General features: G+C 31.9%; 1 protein-coding gene across 1 annotated transcript; it reads left to right on the top strand.

Annotated features, from left to right (window-relative positions):
• The first annotated feature begins 14,397 nt into the window (after positions 1 to 14,397).
• Positions 14,398 to 17,707, top strand: LOC132549312 (uncharacterized). Its single transcript, XM_060213236.1, has 5 exons — positions 14,398 to 14,915; positions 15,586 to 15,734; positions 15,915 to 15,945; positions 16,405 to 16,527; positions 17,445 to 17,707. Exons 1-5 carry the CDS (start codon positions 14,579 to 14,581, stop codon positions 17,498 to 17,500), a joined length of 696 nt encoding a protein of 231 aa, XP_060069219.1. The 5' UTR covers positions 14,398 to 14,578; the 3' UTR covers positions 17,501 to 17,707.
• The last annotated feature ends 5,527 nt before the right edge of the window (positions 17,708 to 23,234 follow it).

Here is a 23,234-nt window from a genome sequence, read left to right as displayed (position 1 = left end):
ATGATATCCACGAACAGTTTGTATTAGTGTATGGTTGATCTCTCTTATTCATTATTAAAACAATACTGCACCACATGCTATGGCCTGTTGTAAATAACAGATACATGTAGAACCATAATACATTGTAATAATACATTGATATAATACATTGTAATAAAACTAGTTTATTAATTATACTTCCACGTAGATTAACCAGTTATATGAAAGTACCAATATGATCATAATCATTGTCAGTGGAACCAATTAACTCTCTGTTTTATCTTCATTAATACCATGTTTTAGGTAGAATATGTTTATACAAAGTTATGAATTAATTTGACAAATTTATTGATAATGCGCTCTTCTTGATAGGATATTTTAACTGTATTTATAATTGTTCAATTGTTAAATCAACCTGATGATATATTTTAACTATATTTATAATTGTTAAATCAACCAGATGATATATTTTAACTATATTTATAATTGTTAAATCAACCTGATGATATATTTTAACTATATTTATAATTGTTAAATCGCCATGATGAGTTGTAACAAAATGTCAACTACTTGTATTCCTATGCCAGGGTGTCTATGAATATCGATATAGAAAGTAGTAATTTAAGTCAATATTTGGATTCTACAAAGGACAAAGAAGAGAATAGAACCTTTCTATAATATGTAAGTGAATCCAAACAATTCATTAAGCGACATCGTATAACGTTATCGGCCTTTTAGACCATTTCAGTTATACTATGTGTTTAAGCCCTGAAGGTGACAGAGGAACATAAAGATTATCCTAAAGAAATATCAAAATCCAGATGTTATGGTCCACTAGCCCTTTATTTTCTTTCATAAATTCCAAATATCAGATTGATTTAAAAGAACATCAAATATATGTATATGGTCTGTATTCCGCAAACCATTCGAATATATTTAAATGTGACATGAAGGTTTAAGTCAAGTTCGGGGATTTCATAATCAATCAAATTCTAACCATACCGATATGCCATACATCTGATAGGTTATATAAATTGACCTAATTAGTGATATAAGGTTTCCGCTCTTAATACGTAGAAATAGGCTATAAACACTGTATAGTCTAATGCTAATTGTGATGGAGACAAAATTTACAAGCGTTAGATTCCATCTACATACTGGTGTGTAATTCTACGTATTTAGTATACATTTATTGGATTTGGATGGGTGCCAGTTTTGCGCCATTCTGCGGTAATATGATTATTACTTCTAGGATGACGCTTCACGCTCACCTGCATATAATATGTTATTCATGTATGGGGAAAAATGGAAAATTTGGTAGTCAAAGTAGGGAGATTTTAAAATGAAAATGTAAATTTAGTTGATATTGATAGAAAGATTTTGTTTTAAAAAATGCCTTGAAAGTTCAAGTTTTACAGTGTGTTAACTGAGAATAGAAGAGTCTTAAAAAGTATGCAGAAGACATAATTTCACATCAAGTTATTTTTAAACTTCTTCAAAACCTTTTATTAGCCAATCTTAAGATAGATTGATTTCAGATAAGGAAATTATAATATAATCTTAACAAATTTCCTACCATACCTGACCACGGCACCGTTAATGAGGTTACATAATGCATTTTAATTTTCAATCAACTTTTCTGGGAGAACACATTTGACCCTGATCAGAGAATGTGTTTTTACTCTAGAAATTGACCGAGCCGAATGAAGAATGGAAAGTATAGTTGTAGAGAGGTAAACATTGAAATCAAGATATCTTAAGATTGCTTTACTTAATAGAACTTCAGTAATTTCCAGGCTTTGTCACCTGATAAAGACGGTTATGAATTATGTGACTGTAACATATATTATCCATTATTTGTTACGCATTTAGTTCTGAAGGTCTTATACATTGTTAGCAGAAAAATGCAACTTTCATTCTAATGTTAAGTTTGTAAGTTACTTTCCTGCTTCGACACCCAAACCAAATTTCTGTAAGCTCATTAAAAAAATCTTAAGTTTTAACAACATACAATATGCAAGTGACCTTCAAGTGCCTTTCTGCTAAAATTAAGCTGAGTGATCACATAATGACCCTTCTTTGCATTGGAAGATGTTTATCTCCAGTGTGTCTTTTATACAATCGCAACAAGGTAAGTGTAATCGGATGTAGGTAGCTTATATATGTTTCCATGATAAGATTGTCACATATACGAGAAATATTAACGCGGGCACCTTAAGTAACACAACAAGGGTTGTTGTTATAATACACTAAATGGTATACTAAGCGTGACATTATTACGACAATATTTTTTACATAGATATGACCCTACAAAACGCTGTCTTTAATATCAGCTATAAATGACATAACATCTCTTCAGTATTTAACGTCTAGAATTAAGAAAAGTTGTCTATAAAATTAAAGTGTCAAATGGCCAGTTTCCAACTGGTGTCAAAGTACCGATTCTTAATTGGTGTCGACATGATAGGCAGAATACCAAAAGAGCAGTTTATTAGTCATCATAAGTAGGATTCTCAGATGTTATACTTTCATTGAGGTCATAATTGGTAAGATTGACAAATTGACGTTGGTAGGATTGTCTTATTGCAGTTGACGCAATCCATATAATTGCCAAATTACGGCTTAATAAGGTGTCAATCCTCGATACTCCAGAAGTACGCTCTCTTTTGTTCTCTGCACCCATGTAACATATCATGGCAAAATTGAAGACACAAGATGATTTGTTCCAGGTGAGAAAAAAGGACCAATCGCAGGCTGGTGCGCTCCTCTGAAGATTACAAAGGTGCAACACCCAAATTTAAAATCGCTAAAACAAACCGTTATGCGACATTCATCCTTCGAGATTCGTTTGATGTACTAACTAGTCTTGTCCACAAGGTGATGCACCCGAAACCTTCAATTTTGTCATGTACCAGTGGTGCAGAGCGATAGTGAGCGTAAACACTGGGGTATCGATGGTGATAAGATGTCGACATTCATGTGAGAAGTCTGAAGTTCTGTTTTTAACTGACGTCGACATGATAGGCGGATATTCATATGTCGACATTCGTGGTAAAGTTGTTATTCTGTCAAGTATCCTATAAATGTCGACATAAATGGCAGAGATGTAAGTTGCTACGTCCTTTTCTCAATTTATGCCGACATAGGCGGCAGAGTTGAAAGAAAACTTTTTCTTACTCTTTAAATATCACCATAAATGATAAAAGATGTCCTGTCCGGTATTCAGTAAATGGCGAAATAGATGATAGATTTGTAAATGCCCTGTCAAGTACTCTTGTTAGATACCCTGTCCGAAACTTCATAAATTTTGACATAAATAGTAGATTTGTGAGACGTTCAGTCCGAAACTATATAAAAGTAGACATGAAGAGATAATTTGTAAGACGCTTTATCAGTTCTCTATAAATAAATTTTGTATTATGTATTGTCAAGAAGTTTATAAATGTCAGGTTTCTTGTCTATTAACACACTTGATTTACACACTGGGATTATTCATAACATACATTTGACATTTGCAGTGTGGAGATACGTGATGTAATATTGTTAAGCAGAAATCTATCTTTACACAGAATATATAAACTATGTACCAGAAAATGTATGAAAATGTTGTTACATAAGTTCAGTAAATCCAGAATGAAATCATAACTCGATTAAAACCCAATTTTGATATGATCCAAGTTCGGTAAATATATGTATGTAAGGAAATGTAAATTACTATGTTTTATTTTGAAATACTATTAAACCAAGACAAAGTCAAAGAAAACAATACAGTATGGGGTATTGAAGTACATATGGGAAGAGCCTAACACAACTTTTGCACTAAGCTCATCTTTCTCTCCAACGGTCCTGAACCCAATTAGAAATCTCTTAATCAAAATGTAGATAGCAAAAACAAAAATCCTTGTTCTGTAAGGTATATGTTGAAAGGAAAACGAAATAAAACGAAGAAAAAGGAAAAATGAAACCGATGTATTGTCTTTTCAGTATTAGAAAGATAGATCTGAGGTACTTTATAGTCTAAATCAATATTGTTACCTTACGTGACATAGCTGTCCATAGCTACGTCCCTGTTTTAAAGGAGTGTTTTCGTCTATGATTGTATCAACTTGAAGTTTATCCATGTCACAAGCTAAATGATAACTTGCAAGCGTAAACATATTTGTTTAATCGATTCTATTTATAAGGATACATTTATGTGATTGACCTTTGCACTTTCTTTTGAGGACAAGTTGGTATAGTATACACTATAAGCGTGAGTCAGTGCGTAAAACTGCATCGTCATTCTTATATGTTGTATAAATGTGCACTGTACATGGTCATTGATACTTGATTATTGACATCCAATAGCCAGGGATGTGGTAAGTACAGTTTGTTTCAGAATATACACATACACTTAACATTGTTTCTGTATCAGATAACAATTATTTGTTGAATTTTGGCGTGAGTGCAACTTACAATTTTTTGACATGGTTTGGTACGTTTTGATTTTAAACTCGGTCGCGCTAGGTTGCATTAACTAAATAATGGTAATCGCGGACGAGTCCCAGAAAGAATGAAGCGGTAGAATGATGCTGTTTCATTCATTATTTAACTTTATTATTAGTTTCCCCCCTTGTAGAATTATTTCATAAATATTTTGAAATCAGATAATCAACAGAACTGGTAGAAGACATGAGACAGTAGAATGCCATCTGGACTGTATTCGGTTATACATCATATTTTGTTCGGAATGTATTATATCCCACAAGGGGTGATATGAATTTTGTACTGTTTAAATGCGAACATTTTACGTAATGATAAAATGGTAAATGTAACTCATAATTGTTGAATTAACGTCATACTGCAGTTACAATGCTAAGTAACAGTGTAATTACTTGTCCAAAAATTTACCTCTTGATTCATAAATATTGAAAAAATGAAGAAATTATTCAAAAATCGTCGGTAAAGTTATGATGATCGTCTGAATTCGTATATATATAAAAAGTAATATCGTTTTAATTATTTGTTAGATCAGTCGACTTCTGGAATGACATTATGAATGTTTATTCTGTTTTACAAATAAGCATAATCAGCTCTCTTAATGTGATGGTCTTTAAACATTCTTGTGATAGTAACAGTTTATCAAATAACATTTTAAAAAAAAAATTTTTTCATTCAATTTAAACAGCTATGTGTTGATGTACGTTCGTTTTGGCATTCCTTATATGTTTTTATTCGACACGTATATAAATAATGTATGTACATACATTGAACCCTATAGTTTAAACATATTTTATTGCCAAGAAAACAAGACAAATGGATTGGGCACAAGTTATATCAACATTATCGACGCCCTCTCCAATCAAATATACATATAAATTTTAAGGCAATGGCATACAAGAACAAAATAATGAGGTATGATATACATGTAACAATAAATATATCATTATAATTTTATACCAAGCTGGTTTCTTATCTTAAAATGTAAATATATTGCTGGACCTTATGTAAATTTGCACTAGATTAAAGATATTTTCATTAAGTTTTAACGGTAATTGTCTATCCCCATGAACTAGTAGTTCTATGTCAATGCCATAATTAATATTTAATACGTTTAAATTATTAAGCATTGCTAGTCTCTGATTATGATAATTGTGACAAACAAAAACGAAATGATGTACATCTACACAGGCAAAGCCACAAGAACACATTGGGCTAGCCACAAGGTTAACACGAAAAAGATCACAGTTTAATGAACTGCACTTATGTCTTAATTTTGTATGAATAATAGTAACTTTCCTTTGACCGTAATCAAAATATGGTGGTGAAGTCAACTGTCTTTGACCAGAAAGCAATGGTTTTTAAAATAAACTAAGGGATGGCTGTAATCTATGTGATAAATCTAATTCAGCGTCACCCCTAAATGTTTATGAGTTTCGCTAAAATCTGAAAATATTCCATCAAACTGCAGTTCAAAAACATTCAAATTCATAGCATTAGAAATAAAAATTGCATCGGTCTTATTAGGATTAAAATTTACCAACCATCATTTAGACCAGACATTTAACGCTGCTAAATCATTATTCAAAACAGTTATTTCTTCACAAGAGGAAGAAGCATGCATTGAAAAGGTATCATCAGCAAAAAGCCGAGATGCTGATCGAAAAACTTCAGCTATATCATTGTTATATATATATATATATATATATATATATATATATATATAAGAAAAAGTAAGGGTCCAAGAATTGATCCTTGAGGAACTCCAGCTTTAATAAAACCGATATCCGAAACAGAATTCCCTACAAAAACTTTCTATTTGAAAGATTATTTTCTAACCATTTCAATAAATTTCCAGAAATACCATAAGAATTTAATTTAATAAGAAGACCTTTATGCCAAACCCTATCAAAGGCCTTCGATATATCACAAAACACCAGTCATGCATGTTTCTTATCTTCTATGGCTAAACAAACTCTATGAAAAATTTCTATTAATTGATAAACCGTGGAATGACCTGACATAAATCCTGATTGGTGTTCGTATAACAGAGAGTTATTTAAAAATGATTATGCATATGTTTAAAAATAACTATTTCGAAAACTTTTAAAATAGTGAATAACAAGAAAATTGGTCTATAATTTGTAACATCATGTTTGTCACCTTTAGTTTTACAAAGAGGCACAACCTTTGCTAGTTTCCAGGCTTTAGGGTAAATTCCACTAGTAAGGGATGAACAAAAATGTATCATGTGTAAAATATGTTTACAAACAGTATCTGCGGTGTACCTTAGCATAGAGTGACTAACACCGTCACTTCCTGAAGCTTTTAGAAGTTTCAATATCCGTAAAATATCCTTAATCTCTGAGTATTCAACTCTAATAGTACGTAAAGGACACTCTGTCATGTCCTGTCCTGAATTTCTTCATTATCATCAGCTGCATCAGTAATAGAACTTAAGTAAGAATTTAAGATATTAGATTTTTCAGCATTTTCAATTACAATATTTCCTTCAGTGGGATGTATGAGGGCGGGGATTTCCTGAGACGACCCAGCATAAGATTTGGAATCACTAGTTGAATATCGATCTATTAAACCATCAACATGTTCATCGAAGTTTAAACTAGCATGCTTCTTCATATTATTGACCCTGTTACGTTGCGCTTTAAATTTCATAATATCGACAGATTTACTGGAAAGCCGTGCCTTTTTATGTAATCTGTCCCTAATTCTAATATGTTTCCTTAACTCGGAAGTCATGCAGGGCTTGTCACCTGGCCTAACAGTTACTTCTTTGTTATGGATACATGAATTAGCAAAATTAAGATAAGTTTGCGTAAAACCATCACAAGCACCATCAAAAGACACTTTCCCAGTCTTATTCTGAATCAAATTATTGAAACGATCAAAATCCGCTTGTTTATATAACCAAATCTTCTGTTTATACTCGGGTTTCATATGCAATGAGATTTAAATAGATGCCAAACTACCGTCGTGATCACTTAAAGATCTGTCAATGTTTAAAAAGTGTGCTTCGATTCAAGTGACTGAGGCACTCAATAGAATAGGATCAAGTAAACGGGCCCTAGTATTGCCAACTCTAGTTGGTTCTTTACTAAGACCATAAGTCAAAAGTGATTTTGACAAACTATGTCTAGGTTGAACTGTTAACATGTCTACATTTAAATCGCCATTAATAACCAAGTGTGAAGAAATATCAAAAGCTCTCTCTATCGATTCACTTAAACTTTCCCAAAACGGATTGTTAGAGTTTTCTGGTCGATAAATAGTACATACAATAATAGAAGAGTGCTGAAATTCTATCTGGGTCCAGAGAATCTCACATCCTGGAATTTCTAGTTCACGTAGACGCTTAAATTTGAGTGGTTCGTGGAAAAAAGCAAACTGTCTGAAGAAACATGCTCGTCTAAATGTGTTTCTCTAAGACATACTCCTCAGTCAGGTCCATTAAATCCTGAATTTTATTTCGGACATTTCTGATGTTCAAATGAAAAATAGATAATTCATTTGGACCTGGATTTGACTCAACATCCATATGAGACAACAATAAAATTAACAAAACCAAAGTGAATTCTGAATCTTAAAAACAAGAGTTCAGGATCAGGACTATGGAATGTATCATAGATAAAAACTTCGACGAGAAGATGGACAGATACCCCAAAACTGTTCTAATGTTTAGGTACACCAGAGTACATACATTTTGGACTAAGTCGCCACCATAGAACTTGGAATAAAAAGTGGCAATCGCCGATCTGTAGTCATAACGTCATTAACCATTATCGAAAGCTAGGTTAAGTACTTGACGTCAAAACGGCGATCAGCATAAATAACATAAGTATGTAATGTCCAGCAAATTTTCAAAAGGTAAGTACAGCAAACCAGCATCATAACTTTCGTTTGTAACTGAGAATCAAACACAAAAACAATATGTACATATAAACAAAAGCAAATCTCCATCAAGGTGAAAGCTGAATGCTAAGGGCTCATAGACATGATACGTCGATCGTGATGAAACTATTAGTACGTCGGGGAAAAATAGATGGCTAAAAAAAAAATTAATTAATTCAATCTACCTAATATTCGAGTAGAATAACCTGAACATACAAAAGTGATAGATCAAACTAGTTCCAAAATGGATCCTTTTATACACGAAGTACGTAAAAGATAGGTGTTATATTTTCTGTACAAGTCCAGTGATCTACAATAACACTGGTAACGTGAACAGTAGCACAATACACATCATAGTTGAAATTGAAGTGAAAAACATCATAGCCCCTTATTTTAAGATAATTTGCAGCCGTAACATATTGTACATACATAAATGAAAACAAGGCAAAAATGGAATACATTTGAATTGGTACATATCATGATACTCATACGATACACATGTATTAACCATAATACTCTATTTGCTTCTACTATAATACCCTATAATCAACCCACCTCTATAAATAAATCTTGTTGTTATGTAAAAAATAAAATTCTCATTTACATAAACTAAAAGGTAAAGGTCGCGATCTTCTCAAAATATTTCTGTTCTTTTCATATTGCTATGGCGAGCTATTAGTAAAAAATCATTATATGATATATTTAGCATGCAACCTTGCCAATTCCTTGCGGAACTTTTTCATTCACACGTTAATTTTCACAGTGATAGTAACGAAGCGGATGTAAACAAACTCCAATATACAAAACGTGCTATTAGAATAGTCTCTAAACCACTTCTGTATTTACAGAGAGGTGCATGGAAGTGCATGGTAAGATAAACATTTTAAACTTTTTAATAACACTTCACATTTTAGCAGCAATTTTAGACATTGAAATTAATGCTGGTAAGATACTGTATGTAAATATTTTTGCAAATATGAACTTGAACAATAACCTAATACTATCACAGTTGAATATACAATGTAGTTTTGCGTATATGAACTTGTATCATAACCCACTATACTCACAATGTAAAGATAAACGCATCATCGCTATTTGGGATGTAAATACAACGGTCTATTATCGTATACCGATTATGTATACCACAAACTATTTCAAATCAATATAGTAAGATATTTCTTCATTACTATATATATCCATCCTACCGATATCGTGATTGGTGATGGAAAAACCCAAATGTTACTATTAATACATAAGCTTACGTCGGTGACACATTGCTATTTATAGACCTCAGCACATGGTACAGTGTGTATAGGGTAAACAATGATGCCAGATGGAAGTTTTACACAGTATGTTACCGAATTACAACGGTGGAACTGGTAATTAATTTGTATTCATGAATGTTTTTTGTTGTACTCTTGGCAAGTTAGTTAGTACCTGTGTGTATTTTTTTATAACAGTATACGATAACAATAACTGCTAATAACATATCTTTACTTCGTATCCGATAGAAATGTGTTACTTATCAACAGGTGTTATGATGCATATATGATAACAATAACATGATTTAATAAAAGCGCGTGGAGACATATATGAAATAATGAAACCTGACCTCAAAATGTATTCAAATTGTATAATGTATGTTAATTAGTAAATGACACATTCCCATATTTTTTCTCCGATTTCACATAATCGTTTAAGATAAAAACTGAAAATTTTATCAGAATGTTTACATTATAAATGCTTAAGTGCTTTCACGCCAGCATGATAGTGTGGTTAACTTGGCTACATTTAGGTGATACTGCGTTTTGAAATGTGTGGCGGTAGATCGCTATTAAACTGCTATAGATATCTGTTGTCTCCATTAAAACTGCAACATTATAATTACGATAAACCGCAGCAAAAACAGTAGGGTTATCCATATGGTATTGTATATATAGATTTAAACAAGATTAACAGAGAGAAATTAGAACCATCAATGTACATAATTTAACAAGTTTGAGTTACTCTGATGAAGATTCCTATACACAATAACGTTCGAAAGCAAATTTGGGCAAATATCAATTACGTCATTAATCATTTAATCGTCATTCGGGCAAGAAATGCAAATGAGAAAAACAGGCTGTCAATATCGGCCATTGTGCGGTGGTTGGACTCCATATCTAGGGCATGTACATTATTGATCATAAATACTCACATGTCGAAGTTATATCTAGATATAACCGCAGATACAATCTCACGCTTATCAATTATTACCGGAACAACTGGTTAGATCAAAAGTAATTTCATTGCATTGTTATTTCATAGTGAAATCGGAATTAATAACAATAATGTGATAAGATGAATGTAATAAAATGTTTAGTATGCACTCGTCGGTGGAAAGCAAAAACAACGCACAAGTACAAAGAAAGTCAATGTATCGCATAGACAAACTTTATTAACGTTTGTTTTAGGCTCTTAGTATCACTGACGAGTCCTAGAAAGACGACGCAGTTTGTATCATTCTTTGGTTCTACTGTAACTCACTCTAAATTATGAAAAAGTGCTATTCACTTGTGTGTCTTTTGTACAATCTTACATAGCAAGTGCCAGACACTGCTGGTGTACGTTAAGTCCCCGAGGTTTTCCGTTACCTGTTTGCCACGTTTTAAATCTCTCGAATAGTGGGCTGTGTTCAGCAAATAATATGTACTTGATGTAACTATAAAATTATATGATGTATGAACATTATGAAATTTATCTGATTATGGGGCTGCTGAACCTCCCCGTCTAGATTTTGATTTTTCTTTTGATAGCTTTGGAATTTCCTTAGTCGCTTCCTAGGCTTCAAACTTTAGGCCCTGAGTATCACTGACGAGTCCTAGAAGGACGAAACAGCTGTATCATGCAGTTTAATTCATTGTTTGGCTGTATCTCTATCTCACTCTAAATTATGAAAAGGCACTTGTGTGTCTTCTGGACAATCTTTAATATTGATATATCACCTGACCAGCTACACTATTTTCTCAGTGCTGTACACCCGACCCGTGATCTAGTATCAACATTATGCTGTTTGTGCATGGACATATTATGAAATACCTGTAAACAGAACGCTTTGGTTATAACAACTGGGAAAACCGCTCGCATAATGATCAGTCACTATTAATAGATTTCTCGGTCAGCTGAGTAATGTATCCGCAGTTTGATGTCAGACAGAGATGGTACTTGATACGATATTGGTACATTCTTAGAATTTCTTAATCTTAATATTTCTGTTGAGGGTGATTTAGAACACTATACAATTGATCATCAACTACTCGGATGAATAAGGAGTTAGTTAAAACTTTCCAAACATTTTTATATTTTGCCCAAGTTTTAAGAGTAATAGCCTGAATTATAATGTAAATATAAACACCACCTATCAAATAATTGACATACATAATTCTAAGGACAAACGGAGTCTTTGTCGATATTGATACAGTTGCTATAGTTACAGACGGATGAGGTTGACATTTCCATCACTGTGGTAACGCCTGGAATAATTTACCACTAAGCTGATTCAATTTTCAGATTTACACACTGTCTTAACAAATATATTGCTATATCGTCCGGTGCAGGTTATAAAACTAATATGTATGTTTTAATTAAATCATTTCCTGAAAAAATCAAGACTCGAGCCAAAATCACATATATTTCATATCTGATTTTGCAATGTAGTTGTTTCATATTTGTGTCTTTCTTATTAGACATATTTTCTGGACGTGTCTGAATACATAAACATTATTTAATTCGATTTTATTAATCGCGATGTATGTAAAGAATTAAAGACAATACAATATGAATCAATCAAGCAATTCAAATTGATTACATGCTTTGAATTACCCTTTATTTTTATTTCTATAGTACGTTGTAACTTATTTCAAACTTTATTACAGGACAAGTCTGAATTTTTCGTACAAGTGAGAAGTGTCACCTTCGATTGGTAAGTTTACATTTCATGTTTACTCTTTTATGAATGTGTGATTATGTAAGTAAACAGTAGATGTGGTATAGAACCCCTTGTTTTCCTTCGGTATAACATGTTTGCTGTGTCCTCGTCCTGAATAGTTTCTTAGCCAACCAACATAGCTTTGAAATCACTTTCCTTGTCAGGTGATTTGTCGCTTTGATAGCTTATTTCTATTTCATTTTTGGTTTATGTGAAAATAACTATTACCTAACCAGTAACCCCAGTTCCTGCTCTCTCGCCTAGAATTTAATGTGCTTCGTGGAGGTAAAGGGTAATCCGATGTTTGTTTACTATCAGTAGCTTTTTTTATCCAGGATAAGGAAAGCTTATATAGTGGACTGGTTCATTAATAACCAGGGTTGGAAGTATCTCTTGTATTTTCCAATGAGTGGAGTAGAACGTTTCGTGTGTAACGTTGAGCAAATATTATGTGATATATTGTCGTTCGTAATTACCTACCCGTGTAAAATGGTATCGCGTGTCGTGTTATTTGATTGGGTGTTTAATACTGAGTCATTATGCTATGCTTTCTTATATATAGTCATGTGTGGATGACTAGACGTGCTATATTTGGAATCTTTAATCATCCTGTTGTCGTCACTAACCAAATGTTTTGAAGGTAGATACAAAACATGGTTGGTATTTTTGCATTTATTATCAAGACAACCTGTCTACGAAGTGTTTCTTTCTTTATCATTGAAGGCTCAGAAAGCCAGCTATCGTTTGAATTTAGTGCGTTACTGCGTTTAACACTATGGTACCAAAACATTCGAGAATAATTTATAGAAAATGAAAGGAAAACTAACTTCAGAAGCAATTAAATGTATTAATTTCGAGAGCTCCAATCTACACTCATGAAAGACAAGACATGTTAGATTTACTTTATACATTGCAATACACCTTCCGTTGTTCATGTCGTTAAAAGGCTTCCGATTAGGTATAGTCTTTCTCTGTTTTTATTTAACATGTTGACAGCATTTTCGAAAAAACGAACATGATATCGATTTTGGAATACCACACTTTCGGCTGATAATTCACTAAATTACATCGAAAGATGAAAGACAAAACATGAATGTAGCTAACGAAATAGTTAACATGATAGTATAATAATTTGTGTGGTTTATTATTATTATTATTATTATTATTATTATTATTGGGGATCACAGAATACATGTTTTGATTTTCGGTATATTTTCTGGAAATAGGTTATGATGCAGTTGGTGTAAATACGAGGACATGTTCAAAGACAAGGCTTCTTATATTGTTCACAAATCATATCTTTTCCGAGAATAAGAAAGAATAAGAATTGTTGTTAAAATCTATTTTTACCAACATTTCATCAACAGATATCTAAGATATTGGAAAATTCATAGATGTAAAAAACAATGGCATCCATTGCTTCTAAACAACAAAACTTGAAAAAATATAATTAGTTTTGAATAAAATATTTTACTTCCACAGTCAAATAACAAATTAGCTGTAGCTTATTATCATTATCCCTTCCATGATCTTTCATGGTTTTTTTCATAAGCTAAATCCTTTTTATTCAATAGTCTGGTTAGGACATTTCGACTACACAGTTACCTAAATACAATCAATATCACGAAGTAAATTGAAATTATTGAGATAGATTCAATTCCTCACGGAGAATATTATTCGCTTCGCGTTAGGTTCACTGACACCTTTGGGTACAGCAGTTACTTTCCCTGATATTCAAAAAGTAAAACCCCTATGTTACTAGGTTAACACTATTAAAGTATAAGTGTTATAAATTGTGTGAATTTAGTCGTGACATGCTTGTTTAACACTTAAAATAGTCATATCCTGTTATGATGTTATCATTGTGTTATCTGTTATCATTTCTATTCATTTCAGCCATGCTTGGTTTTCGCTATGTCCGGCAAGCATAAAAAAGCTTGGAAACTTGAGCAGTATAGCAAAAACTTCACAATACATCACTCGGGGGAAAGTCGGAAATCTAAAAAAGAATTAATAGAAAGATATCTTTGTAAACTTCTAAACACTTCTAACCACCGTCTTATCCGAAGTGTTGGAAAACATAGGTGTTTACTTGCGTGCTCTTCCTTTTACGGAATATGGGCAAGCGATGACCATGGTTTAGCAAATGACTGCCTGGATGATTAATATTTCATAAGAAAGCACAAGATCATTTATTTCAGTATTACTATTAAGTGTTATTGATTTTTATTCGTATAATTGATTATGACCCCTTCATCAAGTTTATCTTCAACTAGTTTGACTAGAAAATCACATAGCAATGCTGAAGATACCAGTGATGATTATCTATCGCCGAATTCTGATAATCTTACTGAAGTAGTAAGTGATTCATCATTGACTCTCAATCCCATCTTGGACTGTGTACATGAAAAGAATGGGTTACGTGTGACGGATGCAGGTTACATGGAATTGCACAGAAGGCACCAAGCGCAGTACAAAGTCGATTTAAAATTCTCCAAACTTGATCGGCGGATGCAAACATTCAATAACGACCTGCATTATCTTCCTGTTGCAAAAGCTGGATTTTATAGGAAGGATTCTGGTGAGTATTGAGTTCTTTCAAATGCCGCAAAGTCCGGAAAACGCCGTTATAATTTATAAAGCAGCGAGGGAATCAAATATATTTTCTATTTCTGCCAGAAAAGCTAGGGTTGGGAGGTAGAGATATTTTTATTTTATGTTTATTTCATTATATTAATAATGTTTGCTTGCAATTGACACTGAATTCTCAAGTCCCACATATTGATTAGGAAATGGTTTATACCCATGAGTCAGACAGGAGTGCATATGTACATTATGTCTGGAAAGCCTTATTTAGCATTTGCATTTTAAGAAAATTCATGATGTTTTCTGGCATATGCGTGAATTTTACAAACTTAATCGCCAAAACCGATGATCGCAATGCAAGCGCTATCTTTCCAGATAGATGGCGGGACAATGTCTGACAATGGTCTGCATAAATATATCTCAAATGTCTTAGGTGAATTTGCCTTAGAAAACTAGTGCTGGGGATCAGGAAATATAACAAATATATTTTAGAGTAATATTTTGGCAAGTGTTGAACAAAATAAGGTCGGTAGAAAAATATAGGGACGGTCGGAAAAAACAGGAAACACATAAATATATATATATATAAGTTATGCTTTTCATTTAATGTATAAATGTTGTGATTGAACTAGAAGACTTGTGTTTCTTAATCTCTTTATCAACAGTGCTGGCATGTTTTTGTTGCCCTTTTGAGCTGAGAATGGAAGCTTTCATCAACCCCTCAGCACCGTTACAAGACCATACACGTTGGTCCCCTTTCTGTCCTTTCGTCAGCCGGTGGGAAAATGAAGATGTCAGAAGAGCTATAAAACAGGTATTAAGTCAATCAGTACTCCATCCAACTTCTACAACTATCATTTTGGTTAGACGTTTATTAAAGTTAACGTGTATAATTTAATTTTCTATTTAATAACTTGTGAACTTATGTACTGGGTACATCAACTGGTGTGCATTTCAGAGATAATATTTTGATGTATATTTCTGTATTCTACAGGAAGTAGCTACGACGGAGCAACGACCAGACGGTAAGTTCAATTATTTTTCTTTCAGTGTGTTTTTTTTTTTAATTTTTTTTATTGAATTTCATTCCATCTTTGAAAATAGCGAAATAAAAATACGACTAAAAACAACTTTTACAGTCCATTTCATTTTACTGATTAAGTGTTTATAACAAACTTCAAATATTCTTAAAGTAGAAACATAGTGAGGGTTATGTAGTTACTCAAGACCGTTAAATAACACCTTGTTTTGTTCGATTGTGGTACTGGTTGGAGAAAAAAATATCATATATCGAAGTTTTGTGTCTTTGCATCAACAGGCAAATCAATATTCAAAAATAGTTGGTAATTCAGGCCGATAACATGGGACTAGATCATGTAAACAGATATTTAAATGGAAAATATACACAACTGATGGAAATTCCATTCAACTTCTACCTACTTTTTTCAAAAATAAATATCATTTACGTCGTGTGATAATTTTAGTGACTGGTATCCATCCTTGGCGAAGAACCACGTTGGAGCTCAACATGTTGATTGAGATTTCTGATGCTGGCTATGAAAACTCTGATATCAAGGAAGCAGTCGTACGTTTTTTCATGAGAACTGGTAAATAAATCTTGTGTTTTGACATAGATCTGTAAAATTATATTAAATAACTAGCTAGAAGATGTCGAGGTGTATCAAAAGGAAGGGCCAGTTGTGAAGAAAACAGCTATTCTTCGACCTTAAGTCTTTAATGATGTTCTACATTTGTATTAGCTTTAGTGAAAAAGTCACAACTCTTGCATGTGTGATGTGATATTATTAAAGGCACATTTAATATCGATTTTATTTAAACATAATATGATTATTATTAATATGATATCCAACAATTTTTATGGCTTTTCTACGAGCTTTTATACATGCCTTTGTAAAATAAATAAATTTTCTAGATTCTACGACACCATGTTTGATTTGAATCATCTAATGATAACAACACAAATTCTAAATGAATTAAGAGTTGAAATGATAAACAATTGTAAATAAATGTTTGACTATATATCCATATCTCAGTTAAATGAATTTCATATTAATATTTATCTTAAAGTTTGGATAACTAGATGATTTTAGCGAATGATTAAAAAATGTTGAAGAAGTGAAACTTTATGAAAATATATGAAGTGAAACTCCAACTAAAGTCTATCAAAAAAGCACAATATGAAGAACTTATTTTTTCATGAAATATATTAAAGATTTAAAAACAAACTTAAGAATACTTCAGGTTTTATCGAAACATTATTTACGTTATCACTAAAGTTTGAAATTTCTAATTTGACAATATATTTACAATGTATTTCATATCCAAACAAATACGAAAATTATATTCAATGTTAAAGATGTCAAAACTCAAAATTCGTATTTCAATACATATACTATTAGCAAAGTAGTTTTCTGAAAAGTTAGCTTTTGAGGTTTAATAATTATATTTTATCTTTTTCTGAACTGTAACCAATTATTTTCTTTGATTGTTCATTTAAATGAAGGAGCATATCCGAACGTGGAAAGCCTTCGCAGGGAGCTGAAAAAAGAAAGCGGATAACTGGAAACGTCCCGGGATTTTTGTGACACATTTGTCAAGAACTTATCAAATTTGGATTTTTATTATGGATCGTAACATTTTAGATGTGTATACATTGTTTATATTATGCATGGACATGAATTCTAGCTATTCCCTCATCTGGTCAAGATCTGACTGAACTATGATTGAATTTATTTGCTACAATTCAAAATTTAAATGAGGGAAAGATGTACATGACGATTTCAATCTTTTAGATTTTTAATGATTGATGTGTTTGAAAAACCACATAGTCTCAACAAGACTATGTTTCTATGTCATTGTATATCTTTTTTGCACATAAGTTTTTAGTAATTGATAAAAACATGGTATATTTTGATAATTTTTATGTATAATCGATCAAACAGTCTCAACAAAACTATGTTTCTAGGTCATCGTATATCTTTTTTGCACATATGCTTTAGTAATTGATAAAAACATGGTATTATTTCGTATTTTTATGTATAATCGACCAAACAGTCTCAAGACTGTTTCTATGTCATTGTATATCTTTTTGTACATAAGCTTTTAGTAATTGATAAAAACATGGTATATTTTCATACCTTTATTTATAATCATAACAAAAAAAGTATAACCATATATCAAAATATTTTTAGTGTGATGTAGATAAGTTTGTAACAACCTTAAATTATGCCATTGTCGAAAATAATTTACTTCCTTATTCTCAAAGAAAAAATCTCAACGATTGCTTTTTGCCTTCAACACAAATGACTGAATACAGTTTGGCTCACAAAATTCGATAATACTGAATTTCGACGATATATATTTATTCAAACAAATATGTAAAAAAAAGGGGGGGGGGCGATATTTAACTTCAGTATCAGTGCATTTACAGGAAGCATGATAAGTAATATGTTCTTGAGCATTCATATCATTTAGAAATCTCTCAGTAGCATAATTATCATTCTTGTTATGTCGATTATTAATTAGATCGTGGTATTTGTTACAGATAATAAACATGGATCAAATATGTAATAGGAATACTCATGCTTAGCATGAGTAAACACGCTGGAGTAGTGAGATCAATTATGTTGTATAAGTATATCTAAACTTAATTTAGGTATGAATATTTTCGATGTTGTTCACGTAAAAGTATAACGGGATAGTAATAGGGGTTAAACACTCCCCTTACTGGTAAGCATTATAATGCATCAGACATATTTTATAAATTCAACCCTTACCTAAATAAGTAGTTAAAAAGATTAGGTGAACGAAATAGCTTTTGAAATGGAATATGTATTTAGCAATATCAAAAGGGGTATGTTGGGTTTTTTTTCAAATCATAATATAGACGGTGTTTCGTGTAGGCCTATTAACAATACCATTTTTGAAATTGGATTTTGAAATGAGCATATAATATGACGACTGAAATAGTATTCACGAAAACGTCTTTTTCGTTTAAGTCTGAGCATTGCCTCCAAGTGTATGGCAAAATTACGATATAAGTTTGTTGAAATCTAATGGTACTATTTAATTCAGAAAGTCTTGGAACTCTCGTCAAGGTTTCATAATGCTAGTTGTATCAATAAATATTCAGTTTTCAATTAACTAGATAACCTTCTCTCGTTTGGCAAATTAAATTGATTTCCATGACTCAATATGGCCTCTTTCACGAAACGGATGTCGCTATAGACTACCTAGCTTGCTTTCTGCAAAGATCCATGTTGCTCTCATTCTCTACTTTCTGCCATGCCATTCTTAAGATTCATGTCTGCATTTTGTTTCATACTTTTTACTTTACACATGACGCCCGTTTAAGGCTAGACATGTTTGATGTTCGATGCATGTTGATTCCTTTGTTTTATACATTGTTCTCATTTGAGAGCGTGACATTATTTGCATGGAATGACCCAAGTTTATATGGATGGAGCAGAAAACACTCACTCTTCCTGAACATTTGGTCTTATTCTCATTGTACTTTTTTCAGGAATATCCGTGTAAATCTTTCTTTCGTTCTTTTGTTCATATTTTCCCTTGTTGTTGGGATTATGCTTATCTTGACAAGTTGGTATTTTCTTGTTGTTTTTTAATTGGTAAAATTCAAAGGCAATATTCTGTAATATCTATCATGACATCCTCGTATATCTAATCTCTATTTCCATGCAGTCATGTGTATCTATATATTCTATATACCGTCTCATTTACATTATGTAAATGTTTAGGTGATTCGTGAGAAAAAAAAGAAATCTCAAATGGTGTGCGTGCTCGGAATACAAACTACAGTATTTGTGTAAGCAGTAATGCAGTCTGTGAACATATTGGAAACAGATACGCACTCCTAGAAAATGGTGTTGTTAATTTCGAGTGTTGCCGTTCAGTTGTTTCGGTTATTTACAAAAAAAATAAGTAATATTACATAGATACTTATGTAATTATTTCATTAAAGCATCTATGTTTTCCCATATGTATAACTACCATTGATTGTATTTAACAAGTCATATTTATATTAATAGTAGTTTAAAATATGATACCCCGGAGATCTTTATAATCGGAAAAGGTGCACTTTGAATGTTTTAAAAAATAGTTCTTGACTATATATATATTCGGAATCATTTTTGATATCGACTAAAATAATAGGAGGTATTATCTAACTGGATTTCTGAATCAGTTTCAGTGTTACGATGTCTTCATTATATTAATTCCTCTTATTACTCATTGGTAAACGATAGACACCAAAACGAGTAGCATTTTCTTTACGTAACAGATACACTAAAATACAATTTAACAGTTAAGAAATATAATTTCTAACATCAAAATTTTGGTATCATATACGAGTGTGTTGTGTCATTTTTATCTACCCTTTACGACTGTTTGGAAACAGATTGGTGACTTACAGTTTTTCAGGATTAGGATATACGTTGTTAGAATACTAATTAGCACGACTTTCGTTCTATTTATGATCATAGTTATTGTAAGAGTCGTTACATTTTATCAATGTTACTTTGAGACACAAATGCAAATCAACAAAATGACAATAAACATACAAAAACATCAGATCAAATTCTTAATCTACATGTTGCTATCTGATTGATCAAAGCCAAACGCAAATTTGATCAAAAATGTTGATATACTTTTACATGGCGATGACTTATTTCAACATATCTAAAATAGATGGTAAGTGTATGTCAAGCAAAATCGCAAATAATGATAACCGTATTCAGAAACAAAAATCCGCCCAACATACAAATTTGCAGTCGATCAGGCTCTCTACTTAAATAAGTGTTGTTATGAAGATAAATATCAGCATTGCGAGTGCAGAGGATAACGACCTAAAACTACAGAAGAGTAGCAAAGTAAATAATTAATATATCTACTCACCAAGAGATTGCAACATAATTAACACTGCGTGGTGATTATCTATATATATGCACAAATTGTGAATTATGTGTCTATTTACGAAAATGAAGCTTTTATGAAATCAAATATCTTTCTTCTTTGCATCTGATGAAACTCTGATTTAACTTATATCTTGCGCTGCCAGTATAACATATATATAAAATATGAGAAGACCGCATGCTAGATCAAATTTTCGAATTTTTTGTATAGGAATATTACGTCATCAACTATTTTTCCGAACACAATATATAAGATAAACATATCCCCTTCTGTCAGTCTTCACTTAGGTGATCAACAAATTAGGATGTGTGTGTACAAACAAGACGACTGGAGTGAAATTGTAAGTATAAAAAATGTTAATATATATATAAATATATTTGTAAATGCAAAAGAATAATTACATATCGAATACATTTATATCTAATGATATATTTTTGTTGATAGATAAATATGGGTTTAATGCACAAAAATCATTGTGTAGTAAATAGTGTAATACCTAAATGACTCAAAACTTCTATGTGTGATAATCGTAGCAAATTTGCTGAGTAGTGGGTAAAAAACTACTAAGCTGCTCAAATAGATAACCTGACCCTTATCCGTTACAGGTAAATACATTTTATCAATTATTTTGCATGTATACACCAATGCGTATAGGTTGTGTGTATGACTAGTCATCGAAATTCTGAAAAATTTCCAGTGCTTTAAATAGTACCACTTTGGAAATAACCTGGCTATATATAAAATCGATTCAGAGAATTGGATTAGGAAAAACTTATCGGACGTTAGTACAGTGTTCCTATTTTTGGCTTCTTACCTCATGCTATAGGACTCCGTATTGTATAACAAAGATCAGTTAATTTAAATACATCATCAGGAGGATATATTTCTCAATACAGCAATTACCGGACGGTACAGTATGAAATATATTAATTTGAGTGTTATATAATATTCTTGTTTGTGTTAATTACTGTAAGCACAATTTTTATAAATGTACATACTTGTATTTAAAACCAGATTTTATGTATTAGCTATATTCAATTGAATTCAATAAAATTCATAAATTTTTTTGACACAATTAGGTAGCATTGCTTTAACAATGTCATGTACGTATATTTGATCCTAACGTACAGCTTACTTAATATAATAAAAGTAACTTTTTACATTATTGACAAATCCATTCTGTGTTTGTGTACTTTACAACACTCCGCAATAGCTAAGAAGACGTTAAGTTTCTGATATGGCCCAATAATTATTTTCTGTCATCCTAATGATATAAAATCTTTGAATTAATCTCAATATGATATAAACGTATTTACAAACATATCGAAGAAAAGCCTTACTCAACACCCCTGATGGGGTACTTAAGTTAACCGTACAATTGCAACAGCAGAATGGTCAGTTGAAAAACGATAGTGAATAAAAAATGCGTCTTCAGAGACGAGGGATCACAGCTTACCATCAGATTATGTCCACCTAAATGGAAATTTTAAACGAATAACCATACTTACAATAACATAGACATTTCCCGTTAATTGCATAAACAATACACGAGGCAGCATAAACAACACAACAAAAACATATCAGTTATTAAAATTCAGGCAAACAAGGTTACTGTCCATCGCCATTATGTCTTGAATATATGTACGTGACAATGAACGCTGTTAACAACTTTAGTTGGATACTTTTATCAGAAAAATGATTCACTTGTCCTTCATGTTCATGTTTTTTCGAAATATTGTATGATATATATAATAAAATATCACAAGCAATTCTAATATTTAATTATATCTTAACCCAAGTCCTAGCTCACTATGGCGATAATTTTCACATCAATTTCAGTATGCTTATAGCTAACTTATCTCCCATAGTAACTACAATAATGCATTAAATCTTATCTTTGTGTCATCGATCGGTTCAGTGTATAATCATGTATTTAACGGCATCCTGAAGAAGTATGCAAGGGAATAGTGTTTCATTTGTGTTTCAAATCGATCAGCATTATGTGTGTTATCAACCATAAACTCCTATATAAATATAGGAATCAGTTAGTGTCATGAAGATATGGTGAATATATCACTGGAGGTGTGATTATGGTATGTTCAAACAATTCGAACCGTCATTACGACACATAGAAATACTAAATCTGGAGCAAATAACTTATTTTCGTACTTAAAAAACTAACTATTCCCCCAGTTTTCCGTAAGTGAAATTGTTTATAAACTGTTCCTTCATTACACAACCTTTTGTCTCTCGATGGCCAAATGCACAACTCGTCCTTCCTCTGGAAGGAACACGTGCAAAACAAATTAATTAATTAATTAATTAATAGCACTAATGCTGTATCAGCTGAATTCATATGCAT

This window comes from Ylistrum balloti, unplaced genomic scaffold (assembly GCF_031769215.1).
Source record: "Ylistrum balloti isolate Yb309-2 unplaced genomic scaffold, AGI_CSIRO_Ybal_v1 Utg370054, whole genome shotgun sequence".
Classification (NCBI taxonomy): domain Eukaryota; kingdom Metazoa; phylum Mollusca; class Bivalvia; order Pectinida; family Pectinidae; genus Ylistrum; species Ylistrum balloti.
The sequence above is the reverse complement of the archived record's forward strand: the minus strand, read 5'-3'. Positions and strand labels throughout refer to the sequence as shown.